The 17,148-nt window shown below is 46.3% G+C and overlaps 1 protein-coding gene across 6 annotated transcripts in view; it reads left to right on the forward strand.

Annotated features, from left to right (window-relative positions):
* Positions 1-3,489: 3,489 nt before the first annotated feature.
* Positions 3,490-17,148, forward strand: part of FHDC1 (FH2 domain containing 1) — a 34,409-nt gene continuing 20,750 nt past the window's right edge. The window contains exons 1-5 of one of the 6 annotated variants that reach the window (XM_090288334.1): positions 3,490-3,654; positions 7,251-7,366; positions 9,666-10,297; positions 15,989-16,050; positions 16,675-16,777. In XM_090288334.1, coding sequence (XP_090144460.1) covers positions 9,803-10,297; positions 15,989-16,050; positions 16,675-16,777 — 660 coding nt within the window. In that variant the 5' untranslated portion in view covers positions 3,490-3,654; positions 7,251-7,366; positions 9,666-9,802. Of the gene's footprint in view, positions 3,655-3,810; positions 4,414-4,994; positions 5,344-7,250; positions 7,367-9,665; positions 10,298-15,988; positions 16,051-16,674; positions 16,778-17,148 lie in introns of those variants that run through there. The other 5 variants (XM_090288335.1, XM_090288333.1, XM_090288336.1 and 2 more) reach the window with 5 other exon arrangements.

Genomic DNA, 17,148 nt, shown 5'->3' on the forward strand with positions numbered 1-17,148 from the left:
TCTGGCAAGGGGCATGCTGTTGATGCTGCCGTGGATATTAGCATTACCTGTGAAATTTTCTTTTTAAAACTTTCAGAAATCACTACATAGCATCCAGGAAAAAAGTTTCTCCTCTTAATGAGCAGAGCCTAGTCTTTTCATTTTATTATTATTATTATTATTATTATTATTATTATTATTATTATTGCTATATTTAAAGACAAGTTACTATTTTGTCAGTTCAAAGTTGTTTGGAAAATTATAGTAATACAGTATCTGCATTTTGCCCATAAGATGTTAGAGGCAAATTTGCAATCATAGTGACAGTAATGATTCTACTTATTTTACTTATTCTACAGTTTCCATCCTTTGAAGGACATAAGGTCCAGCAAGTTCTCCTAGAAATGATTGTTACTAGAAGGGTTGGTGAGTCAAATCTGTTTAACTATAGAGTTGGTAGTTTGTTTCTTCTGTAGTTTCCAATTTGAAGAGCCAAGGCACAGCCTATAATCTAAATCTGAACAGCTGCTCTCATCAGATTTGTTTTAAGAAGAATGAAGATTAAGTGAATAAAGATTAAGAGAGGAGAGGGCTGTTTAAAAATTAGTTTGATGCCATGGCTTCTCGGCCTTTTGGGTAAGATCAAGTGTAAAAATCACTTTGAGGCCTCACTCCTATGCCAGAGGGGCTCCTTTCAGAGAGTCCACTGGGAATCCCAAGAGGGCCCGTGGAGCCCGCTCATGACCCAAACTTACTCCTTAAGCAAATAAGCCTATTTTAGAACTGTAAGCCTGTTATTCTTTAGAATGGATCCTGAAATTCGATTCATTTTTGTCTGAGTCTTTGTTTAGTGGTTCCTAATGACAGATTCAAAATACTTGATGTAGGAAACTGAAAGCTCCTCAGAGCTGAAGAGGTGAAGCTAAAAAAAAGAAAATGAATTGGGCAAAGGACACGGAGCCATCTGGAAAAGGCAGCCTGGGAGAGAGAAGAGCAAACTGCAAACCGAATTCTTCTGTAGGGTGGGAGCTGGCACCTGCGAGGCCTGTTTCCTGGGCCACACGAAGCTGCTAACACAGTCCCTGAGAGGCTTGGCTGGCTTGGAAACGTGTAAGCTGGCCACACTGACCGCTGCTCAAGAGCCCTACAGAAACAGCAGCAGCCCCCATCCAAGCCACAGATTCCAGAGGCTGGGCTCACTCTGGGCACACTTGACCTCAGGTGTCACTCTAGCCTCCCTCCCAGACCAAGGGGCTAGCACGTTGCTGGGAATGACTGATCTGAACTCCCAAGCACACACCTGGGTAAACTGAGGGTGTGATCAACAATCTCCATACTAATAGATAAAGAGTAAATTGTTCTTGAGATTTGCAGCCTTAGACACTAAATCTATTTTATTGGAGAGCTGTGTTCTGCCCTATTCAAGTACTTCTTGGGCACCTAATAGGCACAATGTAGAAAATAAGAGTCAAAATAAACATGGTGTGCTGCTGGGGTGAAATGGGATGCTTCAGACTGTGAGAGAATAAGGTAGGATGCTGCCCAAGTAGCAGACTGAAGAATGCCACTTTGTCCTGTTAGGCACAGATATGAACCTTTAGAAGGTTTTGAACAGGTAAGTAGTGAGATGAAATCACATTTTTAAAGATACTGACCTGACAGCAGGGTCAGGGAGAACAAAAGAAGAAAGAATGCCAAGGAAGTGGATTGCAGGCATCCAGTGTCACTGCTCTAAGCTAGGAAATACAGCATGTAGGGTTTCTAGGCTATTGTGAGGTCAAGGGTGGCACCTGACACATGACCAACAGCAAGTAAATATCAGTTTCCCTTTCTTCTAACTGGGGCTAGTGTGGTGGCAGCAAATATAAAGTACAGATATAAGAGATAGTCCTGGAGGAAGAGCACAACTTTGGCAAATACTTGGATATAAGGAGTGTAGAAGGGGAAAAGGACCAGAGGAAAGCTGGGATTTCATATTTTAAAAATCAGGTCTTAAAAATCAGGTCGTAAGTAGGGGGCGCGAACAGGAAGAGTACTAGCTTTGAGAGAAAAGATGAGTTGGTTTTGGACACTGCATTTGGAGTTGAGATATTACAGGGACAGGAGTCCCTGACATAGTGGATTTATCTCCAAGCTCAAATGTTGATGGCCCTCATTTTCCCTGGGCCCATACCTGCTGTAGTGCTTGCAAACTTTTTAATTTTTTAAAATTGTTTTTCTTTAAAAAACTCCCTCTGGAGTTGTGTAAGCTTCAGGCCCCACAAACCCTGGACCCGTCCAGGTTGAAGTCAGAAGGCAGTCCCATGGGATAACAAGAGATAAAGGGTTGGAAGAATCCAGTTACTGTCCCCAAAGGACAAGGCAGGTCAGCAGAGGAGACCAGAGAGGCAGAGAGGAGGCCTGCAGGCCAGGATGCTGCAGGGAGATCAAAGGAATGTGGGCTGAGGACGGGTCACTGGACTTGACCTCTCAAAAAAGTGACATGTTCAGTATGGGGGAGGGAGGTAGAGCCCAGGTTGGAGAGGACTTAAGGAGCAGGAAGTGTGCGGTGCAGTGGGTCTAGATGCCCCGTCTGAGGAGGCTGACAGAAAAGAAGAGAGGATGCCATTCCACTTCTTAATTTTGATATTCTCTCATTTAACTTTGCCTCTCTAGTCAGTTTTCCTTTGGAGTTAATATTAACTCCCTGAGCATGAGCTGTTTTTCTCTTCTAGTACATTTCCCACTCCTGGAGATTTTCTGTGGTCTTAGTCGGATGGATTTCTTTTCGTGGTTAGTGTAAGTCTAGTTAGCCGCTAAGAAATGGGCTATTGGCTGGGATGGATTTTGTTTTGGTTTTTTCCTGTTTGTTTGTTTTTACCCTAATTAGCTTCTCTTCTTCTATCCACACAGAGGTCGGAAAGTCTGCCCTGGGAGTCCAGGGATTGAGGACCAGGGTGAGGGTGGAGAGGCTGAAGTCATCAGGCCTGTATAAAAGCGCCAGTCTGTTATCTGTGCTCAAGACTCAAAGGTAGAAATGACTTCATCCCCGGGGAGTGCGCCTCCCCACCCTGCAGCTGATTTCCGATCAGCTAGTTTGCCAGGGACAGGTTTTCTTGGACTACTCCTCTCCCACTGCTTGGCGTCACAAGTCATTTTGAAAAAGGTTGCGATTCAACTGTTCTCCCGTTTCCTCCCGCGAAGAGCCTTTCCCAGACACCCTCTGTTCGTACGGTCGGACTCGAATGTAACTAAGAGGTTCCTGCTATAGTCACCATTGACGGCTAAAGGAAGCTCAGGCCCGGCTAGGAATCGGCTACGCGGGCTGGGACAGTTCACCCAAGTGCTGCCTGGTGCTTCAGGGACAAACAAGTGTGGGGCAGAGCAGGGTTTGGTGCACATTGGGGTGTGTGCGCGGAGTGTGTGCGTGCAGGGGTGTGCGCGCGCGTGTCCACAGGGGAGGGTGCCAGGGAGGCTACCGCAGAGGCTCCTTTGTGGAAAGGCTCCGGCTGGTTCAGAAGCCAGCTTGGCGCCTCCCTTTTGCTGATTCCACGAGGACACCTGGCTCTCCGGCACTGTCCCTACACCTCTGTCCCCCGCCGCCCCTACTTCCTTCGGTGGCCGACCACCCGGTCCCGCGCGAAACGGCGTGCCGGGTGGTGGCTTCCAGGCCCCCGGGGCCCCGCGCAGGTGAAGGTGAGCTTGGAAGCGCGGAGGCTGGCGTCCGGAGGGTGGGAGGGGGATGGGGCCGAGCAGGAAGGGGAGTGCTAGCCTTGCGGCGGGAGCTAGGAGCAGCCTATTCCGCAGCATTGTTACCTGAGGCAGAGGCTCAGCCCCGCCCCGCGCGGTCCTGCCTCCTCTTGGTCCCGGGCTGCTGGGGCTGCAGTGACAGGGGAAGAGGCCTCGGCGCTGGGAACTCGGAGCGCACGCGGAGAGCGCGGGTCGCGGGTGAGTGTCAGCCGCACGGCCGAGGCAGAGGCGATCGCTGCTCCGGGGCCAAAGGAACCCGGCGACTCTGCGCTCGGGAGGGTCGAGGACCCCGGGCTGAGGTGCTGAGCCTCACTAGGAAGGCTAGGGACGTTTGCGCTCCCCCCACACCCACCCAGGTGACTTTGGCGGTTGCACTTCCCGGGCCGCTGAGTACAGCGATCGGTCCCTTGAGATGAAGACGCGCGTGTCTGGACCCGCGTCCGGAGAACAACTTAGGTCGCGGGCCGCCTCCGAGTTGGACCTGGGTCCGCTGAGTCAACTTTAGCTGCTAAGACTTTTGGATAAACTGCGCCCTCGCTTGATTTCCACCTGCCCAAGAGCTCGCACCTGGGGGCGCCGCGCCGGGCCCCTGGCCAGCGGGGACACTGGACTTGCCCCTCCTGACAGTGGGTACGGGGGTTGGCGAAGACCGAGGACGAGGCGGCCCTTGGTCTTGCACACTCGCTCTGGCCGCGCGGAGTTCAGGTTAGACGGTGTGCCCTGCATTTGTGGACGTTTGGGAAGGACGCGGGTGGGCTGGCGGGTCACCTCCAGCCGCTGCCGCGTCCCAGCCTGAGCACGGCGGGCTCTGGGTTTAATTCTCCGACCCAACACCAGGAGTCTCCCTCTACGGTTTTCCCGGCTGCCTTTAACTGAGCCGCAGTGCGGCGGCGAGGCTTCTTTCCTGAGCCCGGGACCCCGGCCTCGGAGGTGGGGAGGTGTCGCCTAGGAGGTTCGAGGAGGGGACGGAGCCAAAGTCCACGCACCAGGTGACCTCCTCTTTAGATTCAAGCACCGACACCTTCCCTAGTTAGCCCCCTCCCCCTGCGCCTGGGAGCTTTGTGCCGCCGAGGGGGCGGGCAAGAGGAGGGGTCGGCTGGGCGCGGGGTGTGGGGGGACGCCAAAGCCCGGGCCCTCAGGGCTAGGGGGCGGGGTCTGGCGACCCTTCGTCCCGCCTCGACCCGCCCGTAGTAGAGGCACGGGGAGGGGCGGAGTGTGCGGTGGCTGCTGCGGAGGCTGCTCGGGTTACTTCTGCCGGAGATAAGGCGTACGCGCCCGGGAGACAGAGGATCAAGCCCTTCCCCGGCGTCGGCCAGTAGTCAGTCCCCGCTTGTCCCCGCACAGCAGGCGGCGGCCTGTCCCCAGCGCGCGCCCTCTCCGGGCGGCGGAGACTGCGCGGCGCGTGTAGGCGTCTGTCTGCGCCTCTCACGGGCTACCCCGCCCTCCTGCCGCGAATCCAGATAAGGACACCGCGGAGGGCTCGCGTGCTGAGCGCAGGGACCTCCCACTCTCTGGGGCCCAGTTGCGGCCGAACGCGGAACGGGGATCCCGGAGAACGCTGCTGTGTGGCCGCCGCGGGCCAGGGGCTGGTGGCGACCTCGGAGGCTTTTGTGCGGCCGAACCGGTGGCCTCTTGGTGAGTGACTGGGGCTGGGTTGGGGGCGGAAGGACGTGGTGGTGCACCACTCGCCAGTGCAAAGACTTAGGAAACAGCTGTGTATCCAGACTTTTTGAAAGAAATCGTGCCCCCGGCTTCCCCCACGTCGAATTTCTTCAGAACCTAGTCATTTTCAAACATGTGTTTGCACAGAAACTGTTCGGCCGTCTGTGACCCCCCTCTTTTGACCCATAGTTGTCCGCGTGGAATGAGTAGCCTGCCTGCGCTTCCTTCCTTCTCTCTAGAGCATCTTTTGGCGCTGATTTGCTTTTTTTCCTCGGTTTTGGGACGTTGAGAGAAACTGAAAATGCTCATGCAAAAACAGACGTTCTTTCTCCGCTCCCGGGCGTCTGTGAAATGTTTATGTTGTGCTGCAGATTAAACACGCTGGCTAGAAACGGGCTTCATTGCCAGCTCTGGTTCGACTGTGTGGTTGACACTCTGTGTTTAATAAAGGTATTGAAAGATAGGCGGTGGGTGAATTAGTGGAGTGAGAGCAAACATTCCATAGTTTAGAATTGCCTGTACTCTCCCAGCCTTTCTCTTCCCATCCCCAATAAAATAGGGCTGTGAGTTCCTCTGCCTCTTCTCTCTAAACCTGACATGTTCTGCCACCGTTTGTCATCAGAAGGGTGTGGGCCAGCCCTTCCTGCTCCCACCTCATCCGTGACACATGTCAGGAATCAAGTGGAAAGGTTTTCTGGTGTGGTTTTTCCTTGGTATTTATTTTTGATGACTGTTGGCCTGGGGCATGAGTGACCAGCTGAGCAACAAGCCTCTGCTAAACCCTCTTTTAGGAGAGCTCTGAGCTCTGCACTGACTTTCAGGAATATATTTTCCTCCTGAATACACTGAAATTAAACACACATACTCTGTCTTTCCTCCCACCCACTCCCATCAAGAGAATAGAGCTCTGGCGATGTTTCTGCCAACAAGAGCAAAGTAATGGGGCTGTTCAGGCAGGAGACTTGAGGAAGAGCGCCAGAGGGATTTTCTGGAGATCCCACGAACAATCTTATTCTAAGACTCTTCTCTTGCTGATGAACTAAAGCCCAAAAACATGGTCACACTGTCCCCTTATTAAAAATTCACATAGTTCAAAGATGCTCAGCTGAGCTACAGCCTCCCTGGGAGTGTCCCTCTCTCTGATACACCTGTGCTGGGTCACGATCAGTGCTCAGGGTACTTAAAGAGAAGTTCTCTTCAGAGCCTCAGCAAAACAGCTCTCCATTTTCTCAGAAAGGGGCCTTTCTCAGCCTGAGCAGCCACCCTCCCTGCTGCTGAGGTCCCCAACCTGTAGGTGAGATGTTAAATACAGGCCTGTTTCGGTCTGCCCAGAGGAGACTGATGGCTACTTGACATTTTCCAGGCAGAGCCAAAGCTAATTCTATTGTCCCTGGAGCAGTTGCCAGCTGTGAGAAACAGCCAGGGTCTTTAGGTCACCTGTGTTCTCCTCATGTACTTGTGGAGGATACGTTTGCATCTTTACCAAAGATGGAACCGTAGTAAATTAAATGTTCTTTGTGTGTCCTCTGTTTTCTTGTCTCCTGAGACTGTGAAAAGGGTTAGAATGTCGAGCTGCATTCTCTTCCTACCTCTGTCTGACGTGAGAAATCCTGGCCAAGGAGGAAGCCCTACCGAAGCCCTATTGAGGCCAGGGGTGAAAGAATGAGCATCTTAGCTAATCATTGCTGGACAACTTATTCATTAGAAACTATTAGGGGCCTAAGATTCTTGTATGTTCCCCTGGGAAAAAAATAGCCAAACAACATACCAGAAACAATGTCATAAATTTTCTTTTGTTCCTTTAACTTTTTCAAACAACATTTCTTTTTTAAATCCTCACCTGAGGATATATTTATTGACTTTATTTTATTTTATTTTAGATTGAAAGGAAGTCGGGAGAGAGGGAAGAGAGAGAAGGAAACATTGATGTGAGAGAGAAACATCAATCAGTTGCCTCTTGTACCTGGCCAGAGCTGTGATTGAACCCACAACCTAGGTATGTTCCCTGACCAGGAATCGAACCCACAACACTTTGGTGTATGGGACCATGCTCCAACCAACTGAGCTGCCAGGCCTCTAAAAATAATCTCTCTCAAGATGGGGGGTTAGAATCATGCCAATGCATAGCTGACAAGTGTCACTTATTACTTTGACAGACTTTTATCTGGTACTTCCCCCGTGTAATGCGTAATACTCAGAAAAGACTTGCATCTTTTCAAAGTTTGATATTGGAAGACAGTGCTATTGCACAACTTCGGAGTATGTAGTCTTTCCCACTCTGTATTAATATCTTTACTTTCGCTATAGAGAGGTTTAATGGCACATCTGTGCATATATTTACTCAGCACCAAATGAGTTATTGCTTTCTAGGTTGGAGCCATTTTTTTTTTTTTTTTTTTTTTGGCTTATCAACATTTTTAACAAGGATAATCTACAAACAAGTCAGTGTATTTGGAATTGAAGGATTAGCAACTCTTCTATACATAATTATTGAATTGGAGGACTAGAACTCTTCTATACATGAGATATTTCATGTACAGAAGTATTTTAAAATATGTAAGGATAAACTGCCAAGATTACCTGTGCTGTCTTGAAAAAAGAGGAGTTCAAATATAACTATAAACTGTAATTGACAATGAGTCATTTGCTCTAGCGGTGCCAACTATGAAAACAGCTTAGTTATGCCCCTAATGATAATTATGAAAACTCCTTTTAAAAGCCAGTTGCATCTCAAGTGAGCTGAAGGTTGGTTTGAATAAATATTTATTTATTTTTAAAATATTATCAGTGGTGATGGCTACACAACACTGTGAGTGTACTTAATATCACTGATGTAACTTAAAACATGATAAAAATGGTAAAAAAAATGATAATAGTTGGAAATGCTATTTTCTAGCCATGTATAATTTTCAGAACTTATATATTCAAATATTTAATAAAAACATCTGTTCTTGTTAGAGATAACTTAATATACAATCACTGAGTATTAAAAAAGGACAATGCTCAGAAAACTAGTAACTTAGAAAGCAGAGAAGGGAAATACTAAAGGTTTCTAGCTCCCTAAGCATTTTATCTTTAAACCCAATCCATATTTTAAAGCAAATGTAATACCTGGGAAAAGAAAAAGAAATCATATGTACATATGATACCAGTTGTTAATAATAGCTAACTATATACAGGCATCTTGGTAAGGACTGTGGCCCTTCCATGTGGACCAGGAGGAAACAGTCCTCCTTTCATGCACTCACACAGTCAGGTTCTCACGCCAGAACCTGCACAATGTCCCTTCTTCCACAGTCCCACTTACCTGCTGTCATATCTGAACAAATGTAGTTGTTTTCACCCCTGTTTCCACATCAGGTCCATTAACAACCCAACACCAGAAGCACATGTTTCAAGGTTGGTAACAATACAGACCACTAAAGTGTGCCAGTGACTGTGTGTGTGGATAAGGGATGAACATGTGACAGGTGTGATTCGAGCAGCATTTCCTTGTGTTTGTGTCTTCTTTGCTAATAGTGTCACGGAAGAAGCAGATGGTTTCCAGAGAGTAGCTTAACTAGAATCCAAAGTGATAGCATCGAAAGCAGTGGTGGAGGTCATGTAATGTATCCCAACCTCCTAGTTTTACAAATGTGAAAGCGAAGTCCAGTGAGGCGAAGTGACTTGTCTAAAATAGGAAGCAGTAAAGCTTGATTTAGAGTTGGAACCTTTAATCTAGTGTTCTTCCTCTATTTGGGGAAGCCATGTCACCAAGTGGAGCAGGAACATGGTGTCTCTGTCTCCAGGGAGATGAGTCCAGCCATATTTGATCATCTCGAAATCCCTGCCTATTACATGCAAGGTGGAAGATGCCAACTGATTGGTAGGGGACATGTCCATCCTGGAGAAAGGCAGGGTCACTAACGCCTAACACTTAAGTCATCTGTATCATTTCTAGAGGGGTTGAGTATCCATTGTCCAAAGACACTGAGCCAGCTAATGAATAATTAGTTTATTCATAAAGTGAGCAATTCTTGCTGAACCAACAGTGGGTTGTCAGCAAATATATGTTTTATTGATTAACAGAAGGTTTCCAAGTTAGAGTGATTGCTGCTGTTCTGGCAACATTTCCAGGTAGTAAAATTTGGTTCACATTTAGAAAAGTATTCATTCCTTTTAATGCCCTCTGGGCTGTACTGCCCCTCATTGATTTTAATATCCAGTTTCTCTGGGAGGACTGGCATTTGCCTCTGATGGGAAGAGTTCACATTAGAATGTTTTCCTATACTGATTTTAAAGTTTTATCTTTGTAGGTTTGGAAGATGATGCATAACATAGGTGCCCTTTTCTCTGGCTGCAGACTGGCGGGGGGAAAAGTATGACACAAGTTTGAGGTTTGTGTCTGCTTCCCCAAGGTCAAGAAATTATCTCCGTGGAAGGCAACAATACTATGCATGTTATGAATTGTGTCTCCTTGGTCAGTGATAAAGAAAATGGGACTATCGCCACAGCAGCTGGCTTCATGATTGAGCAAACACCATCCCCCCCTCCTCCTCCTCCACCTCCCCCTCCACCTCCACCATGCCCATCGAATTCAGCGGAAGGGTTTCCTCCTTCTCCTCCCCCTCCTCCCCCACATCCACTCCCAGAGGGGCCTCTGGTCCCGCCTCCCCCTCCAGGACTGCCCCCAGCTTCTCACATAAACAGCTACAGCCGTGTCAGTAAGAAAAAGCGGATGAGAAGCTTTTTTTGGAAAACCATTCCGGAGGAGCAAGTGCGGGGCAAAACCAACATCTGGACCTTGGCAGCCAGGCAGCAGCATCACTACCAGATCGACGCGAAGACCGTGGAGGAGCTCTTCGGGCAGCAGGAAGATACCACCAAGCCTTCACTTTCCAGGAGAGGAGGGCCTCTCAATTCGTCCTTCAGGGAAGCCAGAGAGGAGGTAAGGATGGGACGTCTTGAGTTTGGGTTGTGTACGAACCTTGTAAAACTTGCTAGAATCACTAAGAAAGGACATAATGCAAGGGAGCGTGCTTTGGGGATGGTTGTAATGGCCTTAGATGATGAACTTGAGCTGAGTAGTAACAAAGTTGAAGGAGTGTGCGTGCGGGACCCTCCCATCATCTTGGTGGATGATGACCTCATGTAGAGAACATGCTCTCTGGGGCCACGGTCTTTGGCTTCTCATCTCTGCCCTGTCCCTGCACATCTGCAGTTTCCCCTGATGGAGTCCAGGATTATTCGTCTCCGGTGTAACAAAGAACAAAAAAAATTGAACTCAGTCATCTGTGATGAACTGGAGCTTTCTGAGACAAAATGCCTTTTGTTAAATGATGTCCTTAACTAATACACATCCGTGGGATTTTTTCCTTAGTTTTTCTTTCAGTTTTCCTTGCATTAGTGCTTGGCGATCGATGGCCTTTATTCCTCCGATCTCGGAATTAAATTATGGCCATTGCGGAACAGAGATTTCCAGAGAGCCAAAGCGTGAAGCGATTTTCAGATAGACTTTCTAGGAAGCATATTTCTAGTTAACACTCAGTGTGTTACTTTGAGAAAAAAGTGTCAGGTCAGAAGGAGTGAACTGAAAGTATGGCATCTGATCACCATGTATGATATAAACTGGGTCCAAAATTGTATTTGCACATTCTCTGTGAGGGAACATGAGAGTAAAAATGGAAAAGCCTCTACGTGTTAGAAGAAATAATTAGGAAACCAGGGATTAAAAAGAAAGAATGCTGCCTGCTAAAAAAACTTTAAAAAAACGGGGCGGGGGGGCGTGGCAGTGGGAAACAGAAATGCATCATTTTTTTAATCTGCTGTAAAGGCACTGAGAAAATAGGTCAGAGATGGAGCTGGTGAGATAAGCGCGTAGGCAGGGCTCTGGAATGAAGTAGCAGCTCCCTGCATTATTGAATTCTCAGCCGGCAATATTGACCTCTTTTCCGTCTGGCTCAGGAACGTGTTAACGTCTCTCCACAAGTTCCCTGTGGGGGTCTTGAAACTGGTGGTATGGTGCCCTATGGAAATAGCCAAGAGTCTATTTATTACAGAATGCAGGGCATGCTGGGATGAGAAGGCACTGTAAACTGTGACATAAATTTAGGAGGAAGTCTTCAGGATACTCCTTAGTGCTAAACATTCACCTTCCCGGTGCTCTGCTTCATGCGAAGTCCTTTTACTTCTCAGCCTCTCAATGTTGGAAGGAGCAAGAAGTCATTTCCCAAGTCCCCTGGCCTTTGCCCCAGCATCCAGCAGAGGTTTCTTAGTGTACCACAGGTCATTTCTCACCTTTATTTCTCAGCATTACTTACTGAATTTCAAGAGTTTTCAAGGAAAGAGTAGGTGGGCGGGCACATGTGAAAAAAAAGGATGTCTCAGAAAAGCACCATGCTTCTGGGGAAGTGGCTGCCTTTGTAAATTGGGGGCAGTTATTTTGCCAAATGGTAATTCAAGGGGCTAGGAGGTACTTGCTGCTTTATGTTTGTGAATTGAAGAGAGGTCATGGGCCCTTCGGAGAAGGAAGGACGAGGCAAGAAGTGTGGCACCATTTCCCACCCATGGAAGAAGCAGGAACGTCCATTTTGAGGCCAGAAAAGGGGGGTAGGGAGCTGAATATGTGTATGTGAGGTGATGGATGTGCTCATTAGCCAGGTGAGAGAATCCTAACTAATATCATCTACTAGAAAAAGAGGAATTGGGGTGGGGCAGGGGAGCGAGAAAGGGAAGATGGAAGGAATATGGTTTTCCTAAATTTACGAGAAGTGATGTTTTATTTTCCCACACTGTAATTCAGGTATCAGTCATTCTTTTTCAACTGTTGTTAAAATCCCAGTATATTCTGAAATTCTGGGACATGGCTCAAGCCAGAACTACAGAGCCAGGTAGTAGTGTTTGAAATATATTTGAAAGGGGGGGAAAAACACTTCAACTGGATTTTCATTATTTTTCCCCCAAAGTTGGGGGAGGAACATTTTCCAGTAGACAGCCAACCAAAACTAAAAAAGAAAACGAAGCCCCATCAAAACCCCAAAGCTAAGTCCATATCCAGGGATACAGGAAGATTTTTAAATTTTTGCTTTTCAGAATTTGACATAGGATTGGAATAACCACTGCTTACTGTTACTTAAGTGAGGAAGTCCCCTTGCCATATCGAAACAAAAGTAGTTTAAAATTTTCTTCTTTTACCTGAAGACATTACACTAAGTGAAATAAGCCAGTTGCCAAAGGACAAATAGTGTACGATTCCACTTATATGAGGTACCCAGAGCAGTCAAGTTCCTGGGGACAGAAAGTAGAAGGGTGGTTGCCAGGGGTGGGGGAGGGGAAATGGGGAGCTAGGGTTTGATGAATGGGCCCAGAGTTTCAGCACTGCAAGGTGAAGAGTCCTGTGGACGGACCGTGACGATGGTTGCACAACAATGTGAATGCACTTCATGCCACTGAACTGTATTGTACGCTTAAAAATGGATAAGATAGTAAACATTGTTGGGTGTATTTCACCACAACAAAAAGCAAACATTCCCTCTTCCTTTAGAGAATACGGGATGCAGATTCTGCAGAGGAGTGATACTAGGTGAAAGTACATTATTGTAGTAGAAGGAGCTAGGAGAGCTTACTTAGAGGTTTTAATAAGAAAGGTGATGTGGCCATGCGCAGCATTTATTGAGTACATAGTACATACTCTGGTCCCAGCACCTCTGGGGGTGTTAGAACAGCCCCAGCCACCCTGGCCAACTGTGGGGAGATGGCTTTTATAGCAAGCCCCCCGCACATCCTGGTGGGAACATACCTGCCATGCTGGCACTCCTGTGGGCCGAGGATGACATACCTCCTCCGCGGGCCTTGATGGGAAGCTCAGGAGCCCGGTAGCTCGCTGGCCAGACGGGCTGCTGCAGGCCTTAACTAACGTGGGTTCCTGTCTACGTGCGCTGCAGCATCCAGAAAAGCAGGTAGGAATTGATTGGAACCGGTGAGGAGAAGGAGGGACTGGATCATTTCAACCCTTTTCTTGGGACAGTTTGTCTTAGCTTGGGGAGCCCACGGTTCTCCCAGGGGGGGCCCATGGATTGAGTCTAGGGCTATGAATGATCGCAAAGGCCCAGCAGTCCCACGTGCATTCACTTCTGAATTGCCCGGCTTGTTGAGCTGGCCAGCACTTGGGAAGTAAGATAAGCTAATTTACATGTGTAGTGATAACCCTCTTTGAAGGACTTCAACAAACACTTTTATACCACTGCTTTAGAGGCTTCGAGTGAGATAACCTATGAGAAAGAGGCCGCTCTTGCACCCGGCAAATCCGAGGATGCCCAGAGCGTGGGGCAGCCCTGCAACGTTATCCGTTGTCTCATTTTCTGTTGTTCCGATGAGGCGCTGGCTGTTTTCCCTGTGAGGTGCTCGGTCATGGCCAGCCCAGGTTTTTCCTTAAGAGTATTGCTGAATTCTCTTAGGGACCAGTTTCTGAAGCCCTGCTTCAGGCTGTAGGGCCAACTGCTGTCCCTCGCTGTGGCTGCCCTGGTGTTGAGCCTCTTTGCTCCTGGAGGCTGACTTAGCTGGTCAGATTTCTAGCCATCATCCCACACATGTAACGCTGGGGTCACCAGGGGTCTTGACCAACTCTGTGGATGGCTTTCTTCAGATCTGCCCCCCATTTCTGGAGAAATGTTTCAATGTGAATGCCAGGCTGGTGGGGGAACATTTGCCACTTCTCTGTATCTCTATATCTCAGTGATATTAAAACTCACTGGAACTAGAGTAGAAAGGAAGCAGATACTCCCAGGAGCATTTCCATTCTGGTAGTGTTGCCTTGGGGAAGTTATAAAACTGACATCTTGGAGGCTCAGTTTCCTTAGATGGCAAATAGGAATAATAAGAGTAATGTCTCCATCACTTTCCCAACAACAATAGCTGTGGATCTCGGCCAAATGACCAGAGTCCCAGAGGGCTGGAGGATGAAGATGCTGGGGTGGGGGGGTTTGGGGTAGTGAGGACCCAGGAGGGTGCTACTATCAAGGGTTAGCTATAGCAGGAGGTGGTAATGTAATGAGAGAAATATAAAAGAAGGTATTTCCCCATTTTGGGTAGAAGTAAGTGCAGAGAAGTTTCTCTGGATGTGTATATCACTGTATCGATGTACATGTTCTTACTTGTTGTTAACTTATGAATTATAATGAGCACATAGTTGTCTGTCTCAATAACTTTAGATTCTTCTTTTCGGTATGAGCTTTCCTTCATTAAAGAGTGATAACTTTGACAGGCTATTTTCCCCCCTCTTTCTTTTCCCCCTTCCCTCCCCTCCCTTCACACTGAACTTGAACTGCAACCCCAGCATAGGATTCCAATAAGGAGCTGAGCCTTTTAACTTGGGAGTTTATTTTATGGTTGGCAGGTGATTGTGTTAACATGAAATAAACCCCTAGGATAGTAAATAATCTGATTGTTTAAGATTAGTCTTCAAACGAAGGCAACCATACTCTTGTAAAAATTTAACCTTATAGCCAGGAAGTGCCATTAACTTTGGTTAACAGTCTTGCTAGTCTTGCTGTTTGCTATAAACTTAGAAGCAGGCCCAGAGATCAGGAATTTAATCTGAAACCTGATTCTCTTTTGTTCGCAATGAATCACATACATTTGGAAAGGAAGAGCGTTATAACAACATTCCTATTTTAGCTAGTCTTTCTTTACCAAAAAACAACTGGAAAAAAGCGCAGCAGTTTTAAGGTTATCTTTCTGCCACGCGTAGTGGATGTTTATTTCCAGAGAAAGAAATGGCTTTGTATTTCAGCCCCCCACCAAAAAAAAAAAAAAAAAAAAAAGGTTTTAATTTCTGGTCTGGTAAAACTCTTCCAAATCATTAATTTTGATCAGCAAAAACCCTCTTGGAGCCAAAATCTGGGTTTGATAGTACATTGGAATAGCCATTAAATCAAAGATGTCATTCCTACGTTGTAAGACACATCCTGATTCCAGAGACGTTAAAATGAGAACAAAAAAGATCCCTTGGACTTGGGATAATACCACACAGGGGGTTTTCCTTGTAAATTCTGAGTAAACAAAATGTAGGGCACTTTCTTACCTCCTCCTAGGAGGGCTGTTGTTGGACTTATATATTCTTTTTCAATGGAAAGAAATTTTTTTTTTTAGAAAAGAATTAAGAATTCTATTACGTTTCTGAAAATAACAGTATCAGTTCTTTTATATCTCTAAAATCAGGGTTGGGACTCACTCTGGAATCACTTCAAAGTTATGTGTGCTTTCTCAATTCAAAGCTCATGTGATTCTTGCTATGCAAAGACATTTTTTCCAAATGAGGGCTTTTAAATGCAGACTAGGTTATTTTAAGAGGAAATGTTAAATTTAAAAAAATTAAATATATAATGTATTAAAAATTATAAAATAGTAAAATAGATTGTGTATAATTACTACAGTTAAGAAAACATATTGTAGAAAGTTTGGGGAGATGATAATATTTTACTATTTGTAAGACTGTATTAAGTGTATTACTTCACTACCAGATTTACATATTGGAAATTATTCTTATCAACTTTGTATTAGATTTTGATAGGTTTTAATTTCTCTTTCCTCCAACTCTTCTTATTTGTACTTAATAATCTTATGTGTCTATTTTTTCCAGATGACTGTCTTGGATGCAAAACGGAGCATGAACATTGGGATATTTCTTAAGCAATTTAAGAAGTAAGATTTCTGCACACAATCACAACTTTAGTCATATCCCTGCTGTCAGCGTTAGAGTCTAATAATGAGTGAAAGTCATCCCTCATGCCTTCAAATCCTTCTTAAACACGTGGCTTTGAGGAGTCCACAAGTGTCACTTTCTGCTGTTTTCCTTCATGAAAACCCAATCTGGTGACTTGAAATACAGAGAGAGTTGCCCCGAGCTGTCAATTCAAGCCTGCCATGTCAGGGAACTTATAAATCCATCCATAGTGTTGCCCCTTGAGTGGACTGGGGAGTCAAGCAGCGGTGAAGTTCAGGTGTTCCAAAATGGACAGGAAAGGGCTCTGCAGAGGCTTCATGGTTTTTCTTCTCCCAAAATAGACTGCCAGGGTTGTTATCACTTTGACCTTTCTGCGATGCCCAGGGATGGTGTTCTGGGTGAACAGACGTCAGAATGGGGTTTCGGCATCCCCACTGTCCCTGGCTGTGGGTCTGTAGTGATCACTGACACAGAACTGCCCCTTAGATGGGGAAGAAGGCAGGATGCAAAGGAGGGTGGAGGTGATTTGTTTTCATTTCCACCGGCTTGTGTTTCTTTGGCACTCTAGCAAGCCTGAAATGCAATCTGATTGTCTTTTCAAGGTCTCCTCAGTCCATTGTGGAAGATATTCATCAAGGAAAGAGTGAGCATTATGGATCAGAGACATTGCGAGAATTTCTTAAAGTCTTGCCAGAGTCAGAGGAGGTAAGGAATTTGGCATGGGAATTTCAGATGTTAGGAGTGGTGATAAAAGCTTAATATTTGTAAGAATGTCAAAAATCACATGTGTTAAAAAAAAAAAAAATCACATGGGAAGGGAGCTCTCCTACCTAGAACCAGAGTTTTCTCACAGAAAATTAAGAGGTGGCCTAGTAGAAAGAGTACGTGTTATGGAGTTAGAGAATATGGGCTTAAATTAGAGCTCCACCCTTGACTGTGAGACTTGGTCAAGTTTCTTAACTCCTGTGAACTTTAGTTTTCTCACCCATAAAGTGAGGCTATGATGCTTATGCCTCATTGGATAGTCAAGATAATTAAACTATAGTTATGTGTCTCCCACGGTACGTAGGCACATG

The sequence above is a fragment of the Furipterus horrens genome, unplaced genomic scaffold (assembly GCF_987537825.1).
Source record: "Furipterus horrens unplaced genomic scaffold, mFurHor1.1.pri manual_scaffold_10, whole genome shotgun sequence".
Taxonomy (NCBI): Eukaryota; Metazoa; Chordata; class Mammalia; order Chiroptera; family Furipteridae; genus Furipterus; species Furipterus horrens.